We start from the raw sequence: 16,916 nt of genomic DNA on the forward strand, positions 1-16,916 counted from the left end.
GGAACAGACCGTAGAGGCCAGGCTGGGGGTGAATGATGTAAGGTGGGACCCAGGTGTGACAAAGTGGGGGAGAGGTTTGATGGGGTTGCATGCTGGGGGGGGTTCCTGGTGTCATGAGGGGAGGGGGAAAATGACTGTCACAGGGAACAGCACAGAACTGGAGCCCTGGTGACGGGTGACCACGGGGAGGCAAATGGGTCGCAGGGAGGGGATTTCAGTGTCCTCTCCAGCTGGTTCCAGCCAGCGCGGGACAAAGGGCAGGTTTGGCCAGAGGGCCCAGGGGACCCCAGAATGGCCATAGAGGGGCTGCTGGAGGGATCAGAGGCTGGGCTGGGAAGCAGGGGCTAGGGGATGGGTCACGGGGCAGGAAGAGCCCACTGGGCTGCAGAGGAGACTCACACGGGTGGGCCCCTAAGCCCCAGCTGGAGCTAAGAAGGGGGCGCAGACTCCCCAAATGACCTGTCTCCCCACAACACAAGACATCCACACGAAGCAGCCCTGGCCCGGGGGAGGCAGCCTGAGCCCAGAGACGATGGCGAGCAAACTCCAAAAGTAGCATCACCCGGGAAAGCGCTGGCCACGGACTGTTCCCAGGGGATGTTGGGGATACGCCCACACATGGTGCGATTTGGCACCAATTCCTCCCCCAGCCAGGGCAGCTCCTTTGGTTTCCCCTCCGGCCCCACCGAGGGGTCCAGACTGGGGGAGAGGGGAGGGAAGGGATTCAGGCCAAGGGATCCCTCAGGGAAAGTGAGTGGGGTGGGACTGTGGGTACCCGTCTGTGGGGTGGGGACATGGGTCACCAGCCTGGCCAGAGAGATGATGAGGGTCTTCATATGAATCTGGTCTCCCCCAAGGTAGCACCCCATCCCATCCCCCACCCCCAGTGACCTCACACTGCTGCAGGTACAGCCCCATCCCATCCCCCACCCCCAGTGACCTCACACTGCTGCAGGTACCACCCCATCCCATCCCCCACCCCCAGTGACCTCACACTGCTGCAGGTACCACCCCATCCCATCCCCCACCCCAGTGACCTCACACTGCTGCAGGTACCACCCCATCCCATCCCCCACCCCCAGTGACCTCACACTGCTGCAGGTACCACCCCATCCCATCCCCCACCCCCAGTGACCTCACACTGCTGCAGGTACCACCCCCATCCCATCCCCCACCCCTAGTGACCTCACACTGCTGCAGGTACCACCCCCATCCCATCCCCCACCCCTAGTGACCTCACACTGCTGCAGGTACCACCCCCATCCCATCCCCCACCCCCAGTGACCTCACACTGCTGCAGGTACCACCCCCATCCCATCCCCCACCCCTAGTGACCTCACACTGCTGCAGGTACCACCCCATCCCATCCCCCACTCCCAGTGACCTCACACTGCTGCAGGTACCACCCCCATCCCATCCCCCACCCCTAGTGACCTCACACTGCTGCAGGTACCACCCCCATCCCATCCCCCACCCCTAGTGACCTCACACTGCTGCAGGTAATGCCCCATCCCATCCCCCGCCCCCAGTGACCTCACACTGCTGCAGGTACCGCCCCCATCCCATCCCCCACCCCCAGTGACCTCACACTGCTGCAGGTACCACCCCCATCCCATCCCCCACCCCCAGTGACCTCACACTGCTGCAGGTACCACCCCCATCCCATCCCCCACCCCCAGTGACCTCACACTGCTGCAGGTACCGCCCCATCCCATCCCCCACCCCCAGTGACCTCACACTGCTGCAGGTACCACCCCCATCCCATCCCCCACCCCTAGTGACCTCACACTGCTGCAGGTACCACCCCATCCCAGCCCCCACCCCCAGTGACCTCACACTGCTGCAGGTACCACCCCATCCCATCCCCCGCCCCCAGTGACCTCACACTGCTGCAGGTACCGCCCCCATCCCATCCCCCGCCCCCAGTGACCTCACACTGCTGCAGGTACCGCCCCCATCCCATCCCCCACCCCCAGTGACCTCACACTGCTGCAGGTACCACCCCATCCCATCCCCCGCCCCCAGTGACCTCACACTGCTGCAGGTACCGCCCCCATCCCATCCCCCGCCCCCAGTGACCTCACACTGCTGCAGGTACCGCCCCCATCCCATCCCCCGCCCCCAGTGACCTCACACTGCTGCAGGTACCGCCCCCATCCCATCCCCCACCCCCAGTGACCTCACACTGCTGCAGGTACCGCCCCATCCCATCCCCCACCCCCAGTGACCTCACACTGCTGCAGGTACCGCCCCCATCCCATCCCCCACCCCAGTGACCTCACACTGCTGCAGGTACCGCCCCCATCCCATCCCCCACCCCCAGTGACCTCACACTGCTGCAGGTACCGCCCCCATCCCATCCCCCACCCCAGTGACCTCACACTGCTGCAGGTACCGCCCCCATCCCATCCCCCACCCCCAGTGACCTCACACTGCTGCAGGTACCGCCCCCATCCCATCCCCCACCCCAGTGACCTCACACTGCTGCAGGTACCGCCCCCATCCCATCCCCCACCCCCAGTGACCTCACACTGCTGCAGGTACCGCCCCCATCCCATCCCCCACTCCCAGTGACCTCACACTGCTGCAGGTACCACCCCCATCCCATCCCCCACCCCTAGTGACCTCACACTGCTGCAGGTACCACCCCCATCCCATCCCCCACCCCTAGTGACCTCACACTGCTGCAGGTACCACCCCCATCCCATCCCCCACCCCCAGTGACCTCACACTGCTGCAGGTACCACCCCCATCCCATCCCCCACCCCTAGTGACCTCACACTGCTGCAGGTACCGCCCCATCCCATCCCCCACCCCCAGTGACCTCACACTGCTGCAGGTACCACCCCCATCCCATCCCCCACCCCTAGTGACCTCACACTGCTGCAGGTACCACCCCATCCCAGCCCCCACCCCCAGTGACCTCACACTGCTGCAGGTACCACCCCATCCCATCCCCCGCCCCCAGTGACCTCACACTGCTGCAGGTACCGCCCCCATCCCATCCCCCGCCCCCAGTGACCTCACACTGCTGCAGGTACCGCCCCCATCCCATCCCCCACCCCCAGTGACCTCACACTGCTGCAGGTACCACCCCATCCCATCCCCCGCCCCCAGTGACCTCATACTGCTGCAGGTACCGCCCCCATCCCATCCCCCGCCCCCAGTGACCTCACACTGCTGCAGGTACCGCCCCCATCCCATCCCCCGCCCCCAGTGACCTCACACTGCTGCAGGTACCACCCCATCCCATCCCCCGCCCCCAGTGACCTCACACTGCTGCAGGTACCAGCCCATCCCATCCTCCACCCCCAGTGACCTCACACTGCTGCAGGTACCACCCCATCCCATCCCCCACCCCCAGTGACCTCACACTGCTGCAGGTACCGCCCCATCCCATCCCCCACCCCCAGTGACCTCACACTGGGGCCATGCCGTCCCATCATGCCGAGCGCCTAGGCCATGTGGGCGTGTCCATGCAAACAGTGTCCCCTCCTGTTCCCCAGCTCACCGCTAGGTGTCAGGGTGGCCCAGACAAACCGTGCTCATGATGATGCTTGTGCCATTAAGCAGCCGGTCCAAGCCTGGTTCCCATTGAGATCCATCGTGTGCCGGCTTGACCCCGCCCCCCAGCCTTTTCGCCCTGCCCGGGAACCAACTCGCGTCGGGGCGGCAGGGTTTGCTCCAGAGCCCAACGCTCTGCGAACGCTCCTGCATCTCGTCCGGATCCGGCATCCGTGTGCCGGGCAAACGCTCTCCGTGGGAGAACGCTAAACCCACACGGTGCCTCGTGGTCTGGAGCCCAGAGAGTGACACCAATGGCAAGCTGGAGCCTTTCGCAGGGTCCAAGCCCGGACTCTTGTCCGGCGCAGCCCTCTTAGGAGCAAAGCTGCCAGGCCTGGCCACCGCTTACGAGCTTCTTAGTTCTCAGTCAATGCAGCAGCCGGGCTGGCCGGCGTCTACCCTTTCTTCCATCCCCGGCTGGCCAGGGGGTACTGGTGGCTCTCTTCTCCACAGGTGTCAGGGCAGAGACACTATTATCCGCAGGTGTCAGGGCAGAGGCACTATTATCCGCAGGTGTCAGGGCAGAGACACTATTATCCGCTGGTGTCAGGGCAGATGCACTTTTATCCGCTGGTGTCAGCGCAGATGCACTATTATCCACTGGTGTCAGGGCAGAGACACTATTATCCGCTGGTGTCAGGGGAGACACACTATTATCCACAGGTGTCAGGGCAGACACACTATTATCCGCAGGTGTCAGGGCAGACGCACTATTATCCGCTGGTGTCAGGGCAGACGCACTATTATCCACTGGTGTCAGGGCAGAGACACTATTATCCGCTGGTGTCAGGGCAGAGACACTATTATCCACAGGTGTCAGGGCAGACACACTATTATCTGCTGGTGTCAGGGCAGAGACACTATTATCCACTGGTGTCAGGGCAGACACACTATTATCCGCAGGTGTCACGGCCGATGCACTATTATCCGCAGGTGTCAGGGCAGACGCACTATTATCCGCTGGTGTCAGGGCAGAGGCACTATTATCCGCTGGTGTCACGGCAGATGCACTATTATCCACAGGTGTCAGGGCAGACGCACTATTATCCACTGGTGTCAGGGCAGACGCACTATTATCCGCTGGTGTCACGGCAGATGCACTATTATCCGCTGGTGTCACGGCAGATGCACTATTATCTGCTGGTGTCAGGGGAGACGCACTATTATCCGCTGGTGTCACGGCAGACGCACTATTATCCGCTGGTGTCACGGCAGAGGCACTATTATCCACAGGTGTCAGGGCAGAGGCACTATTATCCGCTGGTGTCAGGGCAGAGGCACTATTATCCGCTGGTGTCAGGGCAGAGGCACTATTATCCGCAGGTGTCACGGCAGACGCACTATTATCCCTTCTGTATTTTCTGCCCCTTCAGGGCTAAATCCCAGGGCTGTGGTGTATTGAGTGTGGCGAGTTTGTCGAGTCCGAGACCGGCGTGGCTTGTGAAGGACGGTGAACCGATGGGCGCCCGGACTCCTGCGTTCTCTCCCTGTTGTGTCATTTCCCTCTGGTGCTGCACAGCTCCCAGCTGGCCTGGTGTCACAGAAACGGCCACATCCCCGTCACATGGCCACAGACCCACGGCAGGGGCGGGGGGAGTTCTCGGAAACCCTCCTGCTGTGGTTGCTGGCATCGGGGCTGAAGGCTGTTCCATCCTGCCAACGGGATGGAACAAAAGTGGGAATGAGCAAACGTGTCTCTCCACCACCGACATCATCCCCAGCCCTCCCCGCTCCCCACAGACACCGGCAGGGAGCTGAGCGGGGATGGGGCCAGGTGAGTCCGAACCCCCAGATGTGCCCAGCTGTGAGCCGGCACCTGGAGCAGCCTTGGACCCTGCTGACACGTCCCCACCTCCAGGGTCTTCTCCATTCAATGGTGCATCTTCCAGGCGGCTCATGCAGGTCCTGTCCTCCCTCTTCCTCCCCAGCCCGTGTGGTCAGCTATGGTCGGAAACGGAGACGTTTGAACTTGCGTTTCGATGCTCCCGTGAGCGACGCCTGTGGTTTCCTGCCTCCTTCCCCGAGGCAGACGCGCCTGCGCTGACTCTGAAAACGAGACGGCCCAAAGCATGATCATGGGAATCCCGGGCTGCTCCGGGGTGCAGAGGAGTCCGACTCTCTCTCTTCCCTCAGCCTCGTCGCCTCCATCCACCCGCCTTGGAATGCCACCACACCAGAACACAGTGCACCGTCAACCTGCGGAACTCCTTGCCAGAGGATGCGGGGAAGGCCAGGACTTTAACAGGGTTCAAAAAGAGCTAGATAGACTCATGGATGTTAGGTCCATCAATGGCTGGGTAGGAATGGGGTCCCTAGCCTCTGTTTGACTGGAGGTGGGTGACAAGGGACGGATCACGTGAGGATTCCCTGTTGTGTTCCCTCCCTCTGCGGCATCTGGCATCGACCACTGTGGGCAGACAGGATACTGGGTTGGATGGACTTTTGGTCTCACCCCGTCTGGCCGTTCTCATGTTCATATGACACTGCCCCATGGAACCATGGGGGTTAGTATCAACCATCTCTCTGTCTCGTCTGATGGGCTCCTGTCTCTTCCTGCTTGGGGGTGTTCTCGTGGACCTGATGGACAAGGAAGGGGCAGGTGTAGGCAGGATCGTGCACACCCCTGACTTCCCATCTGGACCACGGATGGTCAGCACAAGGCCTGCAGGCCACCGGTGGCCCATTGATTTTACGTAGGTCCCACGAGACCTTTCGTTTGCGAGTGCCTGTACCAGATCTCACTGGTTTCCGTCCGGGTCGGTTTTTTCCCCACCGGTGTGAGTGCAATAACACGCGCGGAACGCCCGGGCATGAGGAGGGAGGTGTGCACGGATTGCACACCTCAGGGAGGGTGAGGCCCGTGCGCTCTTTCAGCAGCCAATCACAACACTGCTGCAATCTGATTGGTCCCCCTCCGCACATGGCTCGGTGGATGCTTCCCCCAAAACAGTACTCCTGGGGTGCTCCTCAGCCCCCACTGGACTGGGGTACCCCAGAGTGAAGGTATCTGTGGGGTGGAAAAAAGAGGGGGAAGCTATTTCCACAGCTCCGGGGGGGGGGGGTCCTGTCTGCGTCAGGGACGCTTTTTCCCACCTATGAACATCAGACACCGATCGTGGGTGTGTGATCGTGGATGCACCATACAGGGTAACAACCTTCTACTGCTGCCGGAGAACAGCCACGCCCCTTTCGCTGCAGGGCTGGGCGGGGAAGGAGTCCGCAGCTTTGGGACCCACCCAGATTTCTGTCCCTGTGTGGGAACCGGCTCTTCCTGCCCCAGTTGCCTGCACAGGATTGCTCCACGCACCTCTGCATCTCCTGGCGGCCAAAGGCAGAGCGACCTCCGGGCTGCACTAACCTGTCCGTGCCCCTGGGCAGAGCCGGGCACCTCCAGGGCTCGGCATGGGTCTGCCCCCCAGATCACACTCACCGCGGATTAATGGGGCTGGGGTTGCAAGGGGGGATGGGCTGGAGAGACCCCAGCCCCCATGGCTAAGAAGAGGAGCTGGCTGGGGTCATGTGGGGCAGGGTCTCAACAGAGCCCCACGGCCACTGGGTTTGATGGGTTCTCCAGTGAACTCAGTGGGGCAGCAGGAGGGTTTCTTTGATCTCCCCTTTCGCAAGGTCGAGGGGCAATCCAGGAGGGGCGGGGAACGGGGCTGGCGGGTGGAGGGGGGGAGACGAACTGGTCCCAGATGGGAAACGGGGGCAGGGGGAGCAACAGTTCCCAGCCCACCCCGGAGAGGGATGGCAGGAGTTTGCTGCGGTCTCAGCAGTGGCTCTGGGCACCGCAAGTGTGGCCTCCCCCATGCCCGGGTCAGGCACCAGGTGTCAGGATCCCCCGAGCTAGGGCCACTGGCTTGGAAGCTTGTGTGGCCCAATATGTGGGGCCCGGCACAGCTGGGGGTATGGAATGCACAGCTGGGGCCCGGCACAGCTGGGGGTATGGAAGGCACAGCTGGGGCCCTTCACAGCTGGGGGTATGGGCTGCACAGCTGGGGCCCGGTGTAGATGGGGGTATGGAATGCACAGCTGGGGGTATGGAATGCACTGCTGGAGCCCGGCACAGATGGGGGTATGGAATGCACAGCTGGGGCCCAGCACAGATGGGGGTATGGAATGCACAGCTGGAGCCCTTCACAGATGGGGGTATGGAATGCACAGCTGGGGCCCAGCACAGCTGTGGGTATGGAATGCACAGCTGGGGCCCGGCACAGATGGGGGTATGGAATGCACAGCTGGAGCCCTTCACAGCTGGGGGTATGGAATGCACAGCTGGAGCCCTTCACAGCTGGGGGTATTGAATGCACAGCTGGGGTCCAGCACAGCTGGGGGTATGGAATGCACAGCTGGGGCCCAGCACAGCTGGGGGTATGGAATGCACAGCTGGGGCCCGGCACAGCTGGGGGTATGGAATGGGGGCAGGTGGCAGAATGAGGAGCATGTTGCAGTGGGGGAGGTCTAGGTTGGAGATGAGGACAAACCTGAGGTCTCTGCCCGCTCTGGGGTTCTAGGACCCTCCAGTCCTGCAGGATCTCCCCTGTCCTCCAGATGTTCTTGAAGATAACTCTGACGGTTCTGAGCTTGCTCCCTCCAGCGCTCCGGGAAGGATTCCTCCGGCTCCACCGAGTTAAATGCCTCTAACTTCCATGAAGAGTCTATAACCTGCTTCCCGCCTAGTCTGGCTTCTGTCCCTTCCCCCTTGCTCATGCCCACGGGGTCGAGAGTCTGTTTGCAGCCGGGGCTGGGAGGCAGGGCGCCTGGGTTCTCGCCCCAGCGCTGCTGTGTCATTTCCCCCCCGGGGGCTGCTCTCCGAGCTGCCAGCAGCAGCGTGTCCCTGAGCTCACCACATCCCCGCCACACAAAACGCGCCCGCGACGCTCACGGCCATCAGGCCCCCATCTCGTCAGCCCCCGCCGCAGCCAGCTCTCGGCTGGGCCACCACGAGAAAGATCAAAGGGCCCCGTTCCCACCCGCCTCCCAGATCAGTCGCTGCCACCCGCAGCCCCCACCGCAGAGACACTGCCCGGGAGATGGGGGCCAGGTGGGTCCGAGCCCCCGCCCAGTGGGGAGTTGCCATCTGGTTCCTCCCTGGATCCTCCTGGAGAGACCCCCTCTCCTCTCTAGCTGTGCCGGGAGGCATCCAGCCGGCTCTGCAAGGTCCCCTGCCGCTGGGCAGATGCAGAACCTGTCCTCCCCCCCAGCCCGTGTGGTCGGCTCTGACTGGAAACGGAGACGCCTGAGCCCTGCACGCAGAGGAGCGTGTGAGCAACCCTGAGGTTTCCTGCCCCTTGAATTCTCCCCATGCGGAGCCTATAAAGCCCCCAGGCCTACGGCAAATGCGCCATCCCTGCCCTGCCTCTCAACATGCTGCTCCCGTTCTTGGTCCTGCTCCCCATGGCCTTCCTCCTGCCCCCCGGGACTCGGGCTGGTGAGTACGGCTGGGATCGGACACCCCTGGGGACTTGGGTTTGAATGGGGGGAGGGGGCGTCTCAGGGATGGGCTGGTAACGATGGGCTAAGAGGACAATGGAGGAGGGTTCTGGGTGGGGGGCGGCTGCGGTTGACGTCGAGGGGTCAAGGGGGGGTCAGTTCTCAACATCTGGAACAGTGCACAGCTGGACCGCAGCTGCGTGAATGGGCCGCTGCCCCTGTGGGTGCCAGGCAAGAGCTGCCCAGCTGTGCACATCTGGGGTGGGGGGCTACCAGGAGAGAGGGTGAGAGAGCCGATACATTGCATTGGCACCTGCCCGGACCCCTCGTCTTGTCTTTCCTCCAGGGGGGATCATCGGGGGTCGGGAAGCCGAGCCCCATTCCCGCCCCTACATGGCCTATCTCGAGAGAAAAGACTCCAAAGGCCAAGTGTGGTGCGGCGGGTTCCTGGTGCATAAGGATTTTGTGCTGACGGCGGCTCACTGCACCGATGGGTAAGAGTCCCCCTCGCCCCAGACGCAGCTGTGCAGGGATCCCTTCTGTGCAGGGGGCCAACCAGTGCAGATCCCCCAGCTATGTAGAGTCCCCTTCCATGAATCTTTCCCCAGCAGGGGTCACCGTGCAAAAGCGACGAGGAGTCCTGTGGCACCTTAGGGTTTGTCTACGCTAGAGCACTAATTCGAACTCCTTAATTCGAACTGGGCGTTAGTCCTCGTAGAATGAGGTTTCCCTCCTTTGAATTAAGCGCTCCGCTAGTTCGAATTCAGTTGGAACTAGTGGTTTGCCTGTGTAGATGCTATGACAGTTAATTCGAACAAACGGCTGTTCGTTCGAGTTAACTTTGTCGTGCAGACGTACCTTTGGAGACGAACAGATGTATTAGAGCATACGCTTCCGTGCATGCATCTGATGAAGTGGGTCTTACGCTCCAATACACCTGTTAATCTGGAAGGGTCTGTCTACACTACCCCCCTAGTTCGAACGAGGGTGGTTAATGTAGTCATACGAACTTGCAAATGGAGCCCGGGATTTGAATTTCCCGGGCTTCATTTGCATGTTGCCGGGCGCCGCCATTTTTAAATGTCCGCTAGTGCGGACTCCGTGCCCACGGCTACACGCGGCACGAACCAGGTAGTTCGGACTAGGCTTCCTATTCTGAACTACCTGTACGCCTCGTGGAACGTGTGGCCGCGGGCACGGAGTCCGCACTAGCGGACATTTTAAAATGGCGGCACCTGGCAACATGCAAATGAAGCCCGGGAAATTCAAATCCCGGGCTTCATTTGCAAGTTCGTATGACTACATTAACCACCCTCGTTCGAACTAGGGGGGTAGTGTAGACAGACCCTTAGGTACCACAGGACTCCTCGTCACTATGGGAAGGACTCAATTTTTACAGGGGTGCCCCCCCCAAGGGACCCCACCAAACTCCCTGCAGCCTAGCGCCCCTTGCCCCATCCCCACAGTCCAGCGCCCCCTGCTGGGTCCCCTGCCCCATCCCCGCAGTCCAGCGCCCCCTGCTGGGCCTCTCATCCCAGCCAGTAATGCTGCTTAGTACCATGCAGGAGTTAGCACCGCCTCCAAAAAAACCCATCTGGCTTCAGGGATATCACCGTGGTCCTCGGGGCCCATGACGTTGGTCAGGAAGAGGATACCCAGCAACGAATCGCCGTGCGGCGGAAGATCCCCCATCCCAAATACAACAAGAAGAGCATCACAAATGACCTGATGCTCCTGAAGGTACCTGTCCCGGCACCCCTAGTGCCTCCCCTGTCCTGGCTCACGTCCAGGTGGGGCCCGAACCCCCTGACATCCCCCTCTCGCAGCTGGCAAAGTCGGCTGAGCTGAACGATGTGGTGGACACCATCCCACTGCCCGAAGAGGATGACACAGTGGAGCCGGGGTCCGTGTGCAGCGTGGCCGGATGGGGCAGGACCAGCCCAAAGAAAAACACCAGCCTCCTCCATGAGGTGGAGCTGAAGGTGATGTCCGACGGGACCTGCCAGGAATACGTGCAGATCCGACACTTCTACAGGCCTGGAATGATGATGTGTGTGGGGAATCCTGCTGAGAAAAAGGCCTCGTTCTCGGTAAACACCCACCAGGGATGGGGAGGGGGATTGGGAGCAGACCAGATGTTAGGAATAATTTAAAAAGGGATAGAGAATAAGACCGAGAATATCTTATGGCCTCTCTAGAAAGCCATGGGACACCCACAGCTTGAACCCTGCATCCAGATGTGGTTGCCTCATCTCAAAAAAGATCCGTTAATATTGGAAAAGGTCTATAAAATCAGGAGTGGTGTGGAAAAAGCGAATAAGGAAAAGTGATTTACTTGTTCCCACAATATGAGAACGAGGGGTCACCCAATGAAATGAAAAGGCAGCAGGTTTAAAATAAACGAAAGGAAGTTTTCCTTCACGCAGCGCACAGTTAACCTTGCCAGAGGATGGTGTGAAGGCTCAGACTTTAACAGGGTCAAAAAAAGAGCTAGATAGATTCATGGAGGTTAAGTCCATCAATGGTTCTTAGCCAGGATGGGTAAGGAATGGTGCCGTTAGCCTCTGTGTGTCAGAGGGTGGAGATGGATGGCAGGAGAGAGATGGCTTGATCATTGTATCAACCGGTGTGTTGTAAGCAAAACTCGTGAAGCCATTCTGCCGCTCTACTCTGCACTAGTTAGGCCTCAGCTGGAGTACTGTGTCCAGTTCTGGGTGCCACATTTCAAGAAAGATGTGGAGAAATTGGAAAGGGTCCAGAGAAGAGTGACAAGAATGATTAAAGGTCTAGAGAACATGACCTATGAAGCCAGGCTTCATGAACTGGGCTTGTTTAGTTTGGAAAAAAGAAGATGAAGGGAGGACATGATAGCGGTTTTCAAATATCTAAAAGGGTGTCACAAGGAGGAAGGAGAAAATTTGTTCCTCTTGGTTTCTGAGGACAGGACAAGGAGTAATGGGCTTAAAGTGCAGCAGGGGAGGTTTAGATTGGACATTAGGAAAAAATTCCTGCCTGTCAGGGTGGTCAAATATTGGAATAAATTGCCAAGGGAGGTGGTGGAATCTCCCTCTCTGGAGATATTTAAGAACAGGTTGGATAGACATCTGTCAGGGATGGTGTAGACGGAGCGTGGTCCTGCCTTGAGGGCGGGGGCTGGACTCGATGACCTCTCGAGGTCCCTTCCAGTCCTACTATTCTATGATTCTATGATTACCTGTTCGGTTCCCTCCCTCTGGGGCACCTGGTATTGGCCACTGTCGGCAGACAGGAAACTGGGCTGGATGGACCTTGTTCTTATGGGAGTTTCTCCAGATGCCAAGAGAGATAGGGGTCTAGTTAGGGCAATGGGTAACTGAACCTGGAATTTCTCTCTCTCTGTCTCTCCACACATCTAGCTAGCTGGCCAGATGAGGAACAGCGATAGTGTTGTTCAGAGAGGACAGATGCAGCGTCCTTCCTGAGCTACACCGGGGGTGTGTCTAGACTACAGGGTTTTGTCGACAAAAGTGGATTTTTGTCGACAAAACTATACCTGCGTCCACACTGCCTTTGAGTTATGTCGACGTATGTAAACCTCATTCTACGAGGAATAACACCTTTTGTTGACAGAGTTCTGTCGATAGAAGGCATTATTGCATCTGCACTGTCCTTTGCGTCCACACTGTTATGTCGACAAAGCGGCTTGCTTTGTCAACAGAACTGGCTGTAGTCTAGACGCTCTTTGTCGACAGAAGCTTTGTCGACAGTATCTGTCAACAAAACTTCTGTGGATGAAACCCTGTAGTCTAGACATACCCTCTTTGTCAACAGAAGCTTTGTCGACAGTATCTGTTGACAAAACTTCTGTCGACAAAACCCTGTAGTCTAGACGTACTCTAGGGGTGTGTCTAGACTACAGGGTTTTGTTGACAAAAGTGGCATTTTGTCAACAAAACTATACCTGCGTCTACACTACCGCCGTGTTCTGTTGACAGTAAGTTGACAGAATGCGGCAGTTTTGTTGACAGCGGTAAACCTCGTTTTACGAGGAAGAATGCCTTTTTTCAACTAAGTTCTGTCCAAAAAAGGCACTATTGCATGCACACTGTGCTTTTCCAAAAGAGAGCATCTACATTCTCTGTCAAAAAAGCGGCTTGCTTTTTTGACAGAACTGGTTGTAGTCTAGATGCCTCTGTTGAAAAAGAGCGTGCCGTCTAGATGAAGCCTAGGTGTGTGGTGAGCAAGACCCAAGAAGTCATTCTTCTGCTCTGCTCTGCGCTGGTTAGGCCTCTGTTGAAGTATTGTGTCCAGTTCTGGGCACCGCATTTCAAGAAAGCTGTGGAGAAATTGGAGAAGGTCCAGAGAAGAGCAACAAGAACGATGAAAGATCTAGAGTAGTGGTCCCCAACCATTTGAAGCTGCCAGGCGCTAGGGGATGTGGCTGTTCGCCTGCTGGGTGCCAGAGGGTGGGGACACTTGCACACCCGGGGGCGGGGCCATGCATATGCCACACCCCCATGAGCCACTTGCCTGGGGCCAGCAACTCTATGCACCAGGTGGCCACAGGTGGGGCCGCCCATTTGCAGCAAACCTGGGGCCAGCGTCCTCCAGAGCCATGAGCCCAGGGCCGGCGCCCCACCATAGCTGCGTGCCTGGGAGCAGGGAGGCCCATTCACTGCGCTCCCAGGGCTGGTGCCCCCCATAGCCGCACGCCCGGGGCCGGCGCCCCCTCCATAGCTGCATGCCTGGGGGCACGGAGGTCAATTTGCCGCACGCCTGGGGCCGGCGCCCCCCATAGCCGTGCGCCCGGGGGCAGGGCGGCCAATTCACTGTGCGCTTGGGGGCCAGAGCACCCAATTCGCCGCATGCCTGAGGCTGGCGCTCCCTGGGCTCCATGCGCCTGGGGCCGGCTCCCGCACCACGCATGTGCCACGTGCCCGAGGTGGGGCCGGCCCTGAGCACATGGCGGGCGCAAACATATGCCCCCGAGGGCACCATGGTGCCCGCGCACCGTGTTGGGACCACTGATCTAGAGAATATGAGCTGTGAGGGAAGGCTGAAAGAATTGGGCTTGTTTAGTTTGGAGAAGACTGAGAGGGGACATGAGAGCCGTTTTCAGGTATCTAAAACGGTGTCCCAAGGAGGAGGGAGAAAACTTGTTCTCCTTGTCCTCTGAGGATAGAACAAGAAGCAAGGGGCTTAAACTGCAGCAAGGGAGGTTGAGGTTGGACATTAGGAAAAAGTTCCTACCTGTCAGGGTGGTTAAACACTGGAATAAATTGCCTAGGGAGGTTGTGGAATCCCCATCTCTGGAGATATTTAAGAGTAGGTTGGACAGACGCCGGTCAGGGAAGGTCTAGACAGTATTTGGTCCTGCCATGAGGGCAGGGGACTGGACTCGATACCTCTCGACGTCCCTTCCAGTTCTAGGTATCTAGGATTCTACAATGGCAGCTCTGCTCTGAGCTCCTGTTCACCTCCTACATCCTCTGATTTCTCAGGGTGACTCCGGGGGCCCGCTGGTGTGTGACGGGACGGCTCAGGGCATCGTGTCCTTCGGCAGAAAGAACGGCTCCCCTCCGAGGGTCTTCACCAGGGTCTCCACATACATCTCCTGGATCGAAGAAAAAATAGGGGATCTCAGGAGCTGGGGGGCTGCACCCTGAAAGGCCTGGAGCACTTCCTTGGAGGGGGCAGAGTCAGGTTTGGGGTGTTCTGAGCGCCGAGTGCAGCGGGTACTTGACGAGAACCCATCTTACTTTCCGTGCAATAAAATCCTGTTTGACTCCTTGGGGGGTGTTTGCCTTTCGCTATCATGGTGCCCTCTGGATTGGGCCGCCCTACGCTGCTGTTCCAGCCGCCTTCTCCAGCTGTCTCTCCCCTTGAGAACAGTGGTGCCTCCTGGACACCTGGGTTCCACTCCCCAGCACGGTGTCTCCTCTAAGCAGCTGTGGGCCCCCTAGGGAGGAGAGCCCTGCCCTGCTTTCCCGGACATCTGGGTGCCAGTCTCTGTGCAGCATCAGCCTTTCCCCCTGCACAGCACCAGACTCCTGCCTCTGGTGGTACCTTCCTTCGCTGCGGACTGGCAGACGCGCTTGCCAGCTGCTGTTTCGCCAATCACATTTCCCGCCCCGCCATGTGGGTGGGGCTGAGGAGCTGCAGGAAGGTTCCTCTGCCGTCTGGTGCCTTCCACAACCTGGGATGGGGTGCCTCTGGGCCCTGGCCTGGAGCGATGCACCTCTGGGGCAGTGCCAAGCCATGATCCACACCCCTACTCTGTACACGCAGTGGGTGACGCATGGGAAAGAGGCGGAGCCATCTCCTGGCCTGGCTCTGCTGGCCTCTTCCTCCAACACCTGGGTTGGAGCCGAGATGGGGCGCAGGGACCCCTGTTATGTTTTCCTCCACTGGATAGGTCCTCCTCTACCCCTTCCTTTCCTGGAAACCCACCGCACAGATGGGGGGCAGAATCGATCCAACGGGGTTATGCCCCCCACAGCAGAGCCCCTAGAACCGTGCTTAGCTGGGGTGGCCCATCCTGGTACCAAGTGCAGTAAGCTGAGGGTCAGTAACATTGTCAAGGCTTCTTCCCCACTCTGGCCCGATAAATGCAGAAGTGGGGACCTGCAAAAGTACCCCAAAACCTGATCTTCCCAGGCTTTGGTATAAACTTCCCCCTGAAAATCTTAAAAACCGAGATTTTGGGGATAAAATCCACTGCTGCCTCCAAAGTAATGATAAGAAAAATCAGGGAAGAGGTCACTTGGGAAATTGCACCCTTAAAGTACAAACCAGGACACAAAAATTAACCAACACCAGGATAATAAAAAGAAAAGAGAAAGAACTTTTAGTATCACCACAATATTCCTCTTGCAAGTATAATGACTAGCTGGAAAAGTCACAAATTAATATCCCCATGGGGAGGGGGAACCCCACAATGGGCAGGACTTAATTACAAAAGAGAGCAAACCCCCTTTTTAAAAAAATGCACAGACATCAGATCCCCTTTCCCAAACCATAAAACAATAAAACCTCACGGATGTATCTAGGCTTTACCTTACTTACAGATAGTGAAGAGTCTCTTCTCGGAGGGAGACATTCTGTCTGTTCCTCTCACCAGCTGCAGAGCAAACTGCCCAGGGACAAAGGGAGGGAAAAAACCCCAAAATTCCTTTGTCGCAGTTTGAAATTCCTACCTACGTTCCTACTGGCCGACTCTACCTGACTTGGGCATAGTTAACCCCTTGTTTCCCAGACTGCTGGCCATCTCTCATGAACATGACAAACATAAAATGAGCAGGCCTAAAAAAAGGCCTGTAACATAAAAACAGCAACAAGCCCGGGATCGAGAGCGCAAGACTTTGGTTCAGTGACACGGCAGCCAGGAAAGAGGTGTGACTGAAGAGAAACGATAGAATTGGGTAAGCGAGGTGGAGCGTGGAGAACATCCGGAGGTACCAGGCACGGCTACAGGCGGGGAGCCAAAGGGGAGTAGCAGAACGTCTCAACAAGAAACATCTTGGTCCCGACCGACTCCCCATAAATAATGTACATACCGACCCAGGGTCAGGACCGCGTCGAAGTTGACAGCACGAAGGACAGTAACCAGCTTACAGAAGGTGGCCACCCGACACATTAGATGTTTGCACATGTGCATAAAAGTGCACCCCAAAGGATAATTGCCGGCTGACCATGGGAGGGCACTGTGGTGCTGAAGGGGTGTTAGCATATTGTCACGGCTCACCTAAGGTGTAGTGGGGCAGTGGAAAATCTGTCCGCTGACAACTCTGAGGCTGTGTCTACACTGGCATGATAGTGCGCAATAGCACCCGCTTTTGCGCAAAAACATGCTGCCTGTCTACACTGGCGGGGAGTTCTTGTGCAAGGACACTGATGTTCTAATGTGTGAAATCAGGGCTTCTTGGCAAGAACTATGAAGC

General features: G+C 58.4%; 1 protein-coding gene across 1 annotated transcript; it reads left to right on the forward strand.

Annotated features, from left to right (window-relative positions):
- Positions 1 to 8,931: 8,931 nt before the first annotated feature.
- LOC142821096 (cathepsin G-like) lies at positions 8,932 to 14,660 on the forward strand. The gene is made up of 5 exons (XM_089774341.1): positions 8,932 to 8,995; positions 9,344 to 9,491; positions 10,602 to 10,737; positions 10,824 to 11,087; positions 14,478 to 14,660. Exons 1-5 carry the CDS (start codon positions 8,932 to 8,934, stop codon positions 14,640 to 14,642), a joined length of 777 nt encoding a protein of 258 aa, XP_089630467.1. The 3' UTR covers positions 14,643 to 14,660.
- Positions 14,661 to 16,916: the final 2,256 nt, after the last annotated feature.

This window comes from Pelodiscus sinensis, chromosome 30, assembly GCF_052426305.1.
Source record: "Pelodiscus sinensis isolate ZL-2025 chromosome 30, ASM5242630v1, whole genome shotgun sequence".
Lineage (NCBI taxonomy): Eukaryota > Metazoa > Chordata > Testudines > Trionychidae > Pelodiscus > Pelodiscus sinensis.

Bases quoted from the DNA above. Each gene is read 5' to 3' on its own strand.
- LOC142821096 (XM_089774341.1), top strand. From the start codon at position 8,932: ATGCTGCTCCCGTTCTTGGTCCTGCTCCCCATGGCCTTCCTCCTGCCC. The intron at 8,996-9,343 runs GTGAGTACGGCT...TCTTTCCTCCAG, and splicing joins GCCCCCCGGGACTCGGGCTG to GGGGGATCATCGGGGGTCGG. The intron at 10,738-10,823 runs GTACCTGTCCCG...CCCCTCTCGCAG, and splicing joins ATGACCTGATGCTCCTGAAG to CTGGCAAAGTCGGCTGAGCT.